Below are 8,238 nucleotides of genomic sequence, written 5' to 3' on the forward strand. Positions count from 1 at the left end.
GAGCTTCTGGATGTATCTGTCATCATTTTCATCGACGATATCCTGGTTTATTCTAAGAGTCCTGAGGAGCATGCATTACATTTGAGGGCAGTTATAGAGAAGCTGCGGGAGCAGAAGTTGTTTGCTAAGTTGAGCAAGTGCAGTTTTTGGCAGCGTGAGATGGGTTTTCTGGGTCATATTGTGTTTGCAGACGGGGTTTCTGTAGATCCGGAGAAGATTCAGGCTATCAGAGATCGGCCTAGACCGCATAATGCCACAGAGATCAGAAGTTTTCTTGGATTGGCAGGATACTACAGGAGGTTTGTGCATGGGTTTGCGAGCAGAGCACGTCCTATGACTAAGTTAACAGGGAAGGATGTTCCTTTTGTTTGGTCACAGGAGTGTGAGGAGGGCTTTGCAAGCCTGATGGAGATGTTGACTACTGTGCCAGTGTTGGCTTTGCCTGAGCAGGGAGAACCTTATGTGGTTTATACAGATGCATCTAGAGTTGGTTTGGGGTGTGTTATGTTGCAGCTTAAGTTGATTGCCTACGCTTCGCAGCAGTTGCGGAAGCATGAAGGCAACTATCCTACTCATGACTTGGAGATGGGTGCTATAGTTTTTGCCCTGAAGATTTGGAGATCTTATCTTTATGGTGCAAAGGTGCAGGTGTTTACAGATCATAAGAGTTTGAAGTATATATTCACTCAGGCTGAGCTGAATTTGAGGCAGAGGCGGTGGATGGAGCTTGTGGCAGACTATGATTTGGAGATAGCCTATCATCCTGGTAAGGCTAACTTTGTTGCAGATGCTCTGAGTCGGAAGAGGGTAGCTTTGGCTCAGGAGCAGGAGATGGAGTCTCTGGTAGGAGAGATCGGTGCGTTGAGTTTGTGTGCTGTGTCTCAGGAACCGTTGGGTTTGGAGGCGGTTGATAGAGCAGATCTTCTGAGCAGAGTGTGGTTGGCTCAGGAGGGGGATTTGGGGCTGGTGAATGCCTCAAAGGATGTTGATTCAGAGTATCAGGTCTCGGATAATGGTACTATCTTGGTGCACGGTCGGATTTGTGTGCCCAAGGATGAGGAGTTAAGGCAGGAGATCCTGAGAGTGGCTCATGGGAGCAAGTTTTCTATTCATCCAGGAGCGACTAAGATGTACCGTGATCTCAAGAGGTACTATCATTGGGTTGGGATGAAGAAAGATGTAGCTAGTTGGGTCTCGAGGTGCGATGTGTGCCAGCTAGTGAAGACTAAGCATCAGGTTCCAGGAGGGTTACTGAAGATTCTTCTCATTCCGGAGTGGAAGTGGGATATGATTACTATGGACTTCGTGGTAGGTTTGCCAGTGTCCAAGACGTTTGATGCTATTTGGGTCATTGTGGACCGGTTGACTAAGTCGGCACATTTTCTGGCCATTAAGAAGACAGATGGAGCAGCGGTCTTAGCTAAGAAGTATGTGAAGGAGATAGTCAGGTTGCATGGGGTGCCAGCGAGCATTGTGTCTGATAGGGATTCTAAGTTCACTTCGGTGTTCTGGAGAGCGTTTCAGGCAGAGATGGGCACTAAGGTGCATATGAGTACAGCTTATCATCCCCAGACAGATAAACAGTCAGAGAGGACGATTCAGACGTTGGAGGACACTTGATCTTGGTAGAGTTTGCTTACAACAACAATTATCAGGCGAGTATTAAGATGGCTCCTTATGAGGCTTTGTATGGTAGGCCGTGTCGTACAACTTTATGCTGGACTCAGGTGGGGGAGAGGAGCATTTACGGGGCAGATTTTGTTCAGGAGACCTCAGAGAAGATACGGGTTCTCAAGCTGAACATGAAGGAGGCTCAGGATAGGCAGAGGAGTTATGCCGATAGGAGGAGGAGAGATCTTGAGTTTCAGGGCGTGTTCTCTACCGGTGTCAGAGATCTTGAGTTTTAGAGAAGATTCGGGTTCTCTACCAGCGTCGGAGAAAGGTGGTGATAGTAGCGCCTTGATTATAGTGTCTGAGAAGGAAATTAGGGCGAACTCACTAATTATATATTACCTAGCTAGTGTCCTTAAATTGCCAAAGTATAAAACAATATATAGAGATCAGCACAACATACATATTTTAAAAGGTGGAGAGATTGCTTGATCTTGATTGCCAAACAACCACTACAAAAAGAACAAAAAGAGAGAATGAAAAATTAGAATCTGATGAATCATATAAAAGACCAAAATTATAATACAAAAATAAATTCGAGAACATGATAATAGTTTAGGGATTTTTTTTCTTGTTTTTGAGTTATGGAGGATGGTTAGAGTATCTAGTATTTATAATAGTAAACGACCTATGATTTTAGGATTTTGACTAAGACGGTGTATTATTGACAAATTTTTTTATAGAAACCCATTTAGATTTTTTGCCACTTTTTTAAATGAATTTTGACTTTTGATTCATATATTTTCGTAATTAATTATTTAATAATTTTCAAAAATTATAATAAGGGTAAAAACGTCCAGATTTGAATCTCATTAATGGTAAAAAAGTAATCTCAGGTCTGAGGATGAATGTGGTGCGTTTGTGTAACCTAAATTGGAGAAAAAAGCTTGTCCGAAAATATTTTAAGGGCAATTTTTATTATGGACAAGAGAGGTCAATTTTTGTGAGATTGAATGTGAGCTCTTTCGACTACTCCTAATATATTAGATTGGGTTTTCTCTTTACTAATACGTTCAATAGTTGTATAGTTTAGTCTTTTTTTTAATAGATAATTCTAATTATATTTGTAACCTATACTTTAAGACTATTTTATCATTTTTAAATTATTTCATAATTAATATATAATTTAAAATGAAAAATTTAACTAAATTTTTTTTATCTTAAAATTTTTAAAATATTTTTTCCACGACATTATGTGGGTCTGAATCCTAGATTAAATAAAAGAATTATCAGAAAGTAAAGGTATTGTTATTTTAACTCGATGGCAAACGTAACATACATTTTTAATAAAGTGGCATATGTTTTCATGATATGAGCTCCTTGTAAGGTCATTCCTTTCAAAGGAAAAGTTTCTATATAACCGTGGGATACTAATACAAAAAAGAAAACAAATCAAATGAAAATGGTCAAGAGTAGAAGACTAATACAAACACGTTATTCATTATTTAAAAGAGAGGAAGTAGAAGGCATATACAATCTATAGATCGACAACCTTCTACGCACATACACAAATGAGCACGAGAGTCTTAACATTTTTGTCACATACACGACAATTATTGAAAAATGAAAACATGAAAACAACACTGTGAAAGATGGCCACCCTGCACCTCCAGATGTATAGATGGAAATAGATGGATGTAGTTGTCTAGGCAGTTTCAACTGCATTCATCGAGTCCTTGGTGCACATTGTAGAACATGCGTTGGCACATTTTTCAACCGCTCCATTCACGACTTCACTTGCATCTAATTATAGAGACATAATATGAACGGATATTATTTATATTATCTTATCAAATATATAAAAAAATGATACTAATGATATATATGAGTATGAGAAGTTTGTTTTACTAGAGTTCTGAATAGTGGTTAAAGCACCACACACAGAGGATACACATCCAACCTTGCAGTATTCAGTGACAACATCACCTTGAAACAAAATTTAAAACACATCAAGAAAATGTAATATTGATCCGTCATATTACAGATAATGTACGTAATAAATTACTATATTAATCAATTTACCTGTGTTTTCGAGAATGTCATGCGTATATCCAGGAGGACATTTCGTCCCACCAATGTTTTTGCAGCCACTAAGACTTGCACATATTGGCCTGGAACTTCCCGTTAAGCGGCAAGTATTATAAATATTTCTAGCAGTGGTGGATGGACAGCAGCTCTTTGCGTCAACTTGAATTTGTGCTATGAATAGACTCATTAGGAGCACACTTAGAATCAAAGTTTTGCCTTCCATCTTTTGATTGATTAGTTGTTTGATTGCAAAATGTATGTGGAGAGTTATAAGCTTATATTGATGAAATGGTGATGAAACTAGGCTAGCTTAAATTCTAGTTGCTCTGCAATTTGCAACCACAAAAGTTGTTTGATACCTTCATATCACATGCTCTACACACACTCTGTACACGCTGCATGGACCACCCTTATCTCAATTGCTACCTTCAATTTTGGGAATACATTCATCTCTTTCTTTTTTTCCTTTTTTGGTTAATAGGGACAAAAAGAAAAACTCTTAAAATTTTGTGTTTCTTAATAATTGAATTTGGCTGCTTACTGTTCTTTTTACAGTTCACTACTCTGTGTTAATTTTGCTGGTCATGTTTAGTTTGTATGTGCTAACCGTTCTTATAATTTAGTTTATAAGATTTGGATGGTGAATGTTCGTGATAAGCTCTTAGAATTAGCTGTCAGTGACATGCCGTCCGAAAATACCCGAACCCGTATCCGAAAGGTTAAAATATCCGAATGGGTCTAGTACTTATTAAAATCAGATATCCGAACCGATATCCGAACTAACCCGACATAACCCTTAACCCAAGGCAAAATAGTCACTAGCAGTACTTGAACCCACTATCTTAAGTATTTAAGGGGTGCATTGTAACCATTTTACCACTTTAATATTTGTTGTTATCATTAAAACTTCAAGTATTTATATATTACTAGATGCAGTTGTCCCCACAATCTATAACGTTATTGAAATTTTAGATATAAAAGGTTATAATTATTTTATACAGACTTAACTACATTATCTATTTTACATTCTAAATACTAAAATATTATTTCTAGATATTAAAAAATACAAAGAAGAGAAAGAAAACAAATAGAACATTTTCAATAATAAAGGTGTTTTCCCTAAATTTTCTTCAATTGGAGAGATTTGAATTCTGATTTGTTTGGAATTTAGTTTGAATTCGAGAATTTTGTTAAGCTTAAGATGTAAATAATTAGAACCGAACCTAAATCTGAAATATATTTTGGGTATTAGGTAAAACCCGAACCCGATCCGAACCCAATGGATGTTTATCCGAAATCCGATCCGAATACTAGAAATACCCGAATGGGTCTAGGACCCCTTTACCGAAATATCCAAAAATCTGAAATACCCGATCCGAACCCGAACGTCCAGGCCTATGTCGTCCAATGTTTATGAGGCGGTGAATCGTCTTTCTCATATCTTTGTCAAAGAAGATTTAGTTTGTACTTGGCTGGCATAAACTCTTGGGTAAGGTGAGTTATGGGTTAAACGCATTTATAAATTCTCTAATTGCTAGTCCATGCTCTTATTGTACCGGGATTGTTCAAACTGGAATGTTGATGCCGCTCTAAGCATCTTTTATTTCATGCTCACTTATAAATATAAAACCAGAAATTGTATCAGAAAAAGTGGAAGAATCGAGAAGCGTATGGGTAGATTGAAGAGGGACAGACAAGAGTGTAGTTTGTTATCACGTGTTCTGTATTTCTTTTATATTTTAACCAACTCTTTGTAGTTTATATGTAGATATACAAATTAAAGCCAAAATTTTTTTAACCAACTATTTGTAGTTACGTAGATATACAAATTAAAGACAAAAATCCAAATCGTTTGCTAGGTGTTTGGATTTCAATATTATGTAGGGACCAAATGAATGCTTGTTGCCTGATTTATGTATTGTATTTTCTATGAAGAAAAAAGAAAGAATTTTTGTTTTATAATATAACTCAACAAAAAAAAATGAAATGTGAAATTGTGAAAAAAAAAAGAGAGACGAGTATATAGCTTAGGGAGAGATTGAAAGCAATCTCAAAACAAGTAGATTTGTGCTCTTAAAGAGCTTATTAAGCTAGAGATATAAGATAGCTCATTAGGAGCTTTATTATGCAAAGAAACTAAAGAAAGAGTAAAGAGAGATTAGGTTGTCACCAAGAGCAAACAGTATTAGATTTGATATATTATAAGATTGAAGAGGGGAAAGTTGCAAAGTTACTCTCTAAGTTCTCATTACATCACTATATATATGACTTTCATCTTGCTAAGAACCCCAATTACATGTCATCACATTGGACTTGGGCTTGTCTTTCTTGTGGGCTCTAATACTCCCCCGCAAAGTTAGCAGCGGGTGTAAAAGCAATGATGCTAAGTTTGTAATCGCAAATGCAATGGCTTTGACATGAGAATGCATTGTTGAAGTAAGATCCTTGAGATGTAGGAAGAGGGCTCTAACTAACCACAGAGAACAAGCATAAGTGTGAGATCAATTCAGGTCTATACTTGGAGAGTATCGCATGGCTCACTCAGAGGTACTTCTAGACTTGGAGAGCTTAGTCGATCTCACTCAGAGGTATTTGCGACCTCTGTCTCACTAAGAGCTCAGGTTTTCTTTACCCGTTTAACTCTTCTAATCTGTCATGACAAAAAAAATTTCTCTTCCCACAACTACTTAAATCTTCCTTGATATTTGCTTCTCATCTATTTGCCAACTACACTTTGCATAAAACCAATCTGTTTTCCTTTTTTACATTTTGACAAACACCTTGTGTGCGCTCAGCAAATTCCAGCTTCTGAGTTCAATCTTATAATCTAAACCAGCCAGCAAAAACCACCATATAAACGCAACCAGCATAATTCCAAGCCTATAACTCTAAACCCCTTCTTCCCCTTTCTCAAGCTGTGAAAAAGCAACGCTCACTCCATGTTCTGTCTCTAAGGGAAAGAAAAACATTACATGTGTGCCGTTGAAGACCATGTTCTGTCTCTAGGAGAAAGAAACAAAAAATATTTGCTTTAAGCTTCAACCGTTGGAGAAACCATTATCTTCTCTTAGTTGGCTTTCTCTTAGCTCGTGACCTTGATGATCCCTAGCAACGGACAAGACGATGGTCTAGAAGGCGTCACCAGTCTGACTTTGGAACTAGCAGATCCGTTGCTGGTTCGGTTTGATATATTTTTTCCTTTTCCTTTTTTTTTTGTGACTGGCGAGAGACTTGATGAAAATCTTCTTCTAAACGGATGTGGAAGCTATGAAGTAAGACCCATGAACTGTTTGGTTCTGATACCATGAAAGCAATCTCAAAACAAGTAGATTTGCGCTCTTAAAGAGCTTATTAAGCTAGAGATATAAGATAGCTCATTAGAAGCTTTATTGTGCAAAGAAACTAAAGAAAGAGTAAAGAGAGATTAGGTTGTCACCAAGAGCAAACAGTATTAGATTTGATATATCATAAGATTGAATAGGGGAGAGTTGTTTTGAGACAACTCTCAAAGTTACTCACTAAGTTCTCATTACATCACTATATATATGACTTTCATCTTGCTAAGAACCCTAGTTACATGTCATCACATTTTGCTTGGGCTTGTCTTTCTTGTGGGCTCTAATAGAGATGAGTTTGACGCTTAGAGTAGAAGTTGACTTGGAGATGGTGGTTGAGTTGGTTGGTTTTCTCAAGACATAGATTATCAGTGAATCTTTATGTTGTCCTTCCTACAACGTTTGTGATAAAGCTTCTTATCAAAGAAATGAATTGTTTGTATTTCTTATGTGTATAGAGAGGCTAATCATCTAGTAGATAGGTTGGTAAACTATGTGTTTCGTTACCGATATGTTTTCATATGTTTCATTTTAGACTGGAATTGATGAACTCGATTATTTTAAAGGATCTTACAAGGCATGCGTGTCTGCAAAATAGTCGAGTGTAAATTCATTATTTTTGGTTAATAAATTGTGGGAGACTGTATTATATAAACTGTGAGAGGCTATGTTTTCCCTCTTCTACCAAAAAATGGAAAAAAAATCTATATTACTATAGTCATTCATAATTTTGTAGTTAGCGAGAATTGAGCATTAAACAAAATATTTGTGTCAAAGAACAAAGGTTTGACAACATGAAATTTTATCCAAAACAAATCAGTGCAAGAATCGAGAAGCGTATGAGTAGATTGAAGAGGGTAGTTTGTTATCACGTGTTATGTATTTCTTTTATACGAATTGAAGCCAATTTTTTTTTAACCAACTCTTTGTAGTTATGTAGATATACAAATTAAATACAACAATCCAAATCGTTTGCTAGGTGTTTCGATTTCAATATTATATTATGTAGGGACCAAATGAATGCTTGTTGCCTTATTTGTGTATTGTATTTCAATATTATACTAGATTCCGAGCTGGTACGTGCGTAATTGATTTCAATAATTAATGTTATTTATCAGGTCTACAATATATTATTTATGTGTGAAATTACGTTTGTAAACATATTTTTAACAAATATTATTAACATTTATAATCTAAACTCATT

General features: G+C 36.4%; 1 protein-coding gene across 1 annotated transcript; it reads right to left on the reverse strand.

Moving 5' to 3' along the window:
* Window positions 1–3,092: 3,092 nt before the first annotated feature.
* Window positions 3,093–4,060, reverse strand: LOC104700726 (putative thionin-2.4). Its single transcript, XM_010416289.3, has 3 exons — window positions 3,694–4,060; window positions 3,520–3,597; window positions 3,093–3,414 (listed from the first exon to the last, which is right to left on the reverse strand). Exons 1-3 carry the CDS (start codon window positions 3,920–3,922, stop codon window positions 3,317–3,319), a joined length of 405 nt encoding a protein of 134 aa, XP_010414591.1. The 5' UTR covers window positions 3,923–4,060; the 3' UTR covers window positions 3,093–3,316.
* Between the last annotated feature and the right edge of the window lie 4,178 nt (window positions 4,061–8,238).

The sequence above is a fragment of the Camelina sativa genome, chromosome 7 (genome assembly GCF_030686135.1).
Source record: "Camelina sativa cultivar CO46 ecotype springtype chromosome 7, ASM3068613v1".
Lineage (NCBI taxonomy): Eukaryota > Viridiplantae > Streptophyta > Magnoliopsida > Brassicales > Brassicaceae > Camelina > Camelina sativa.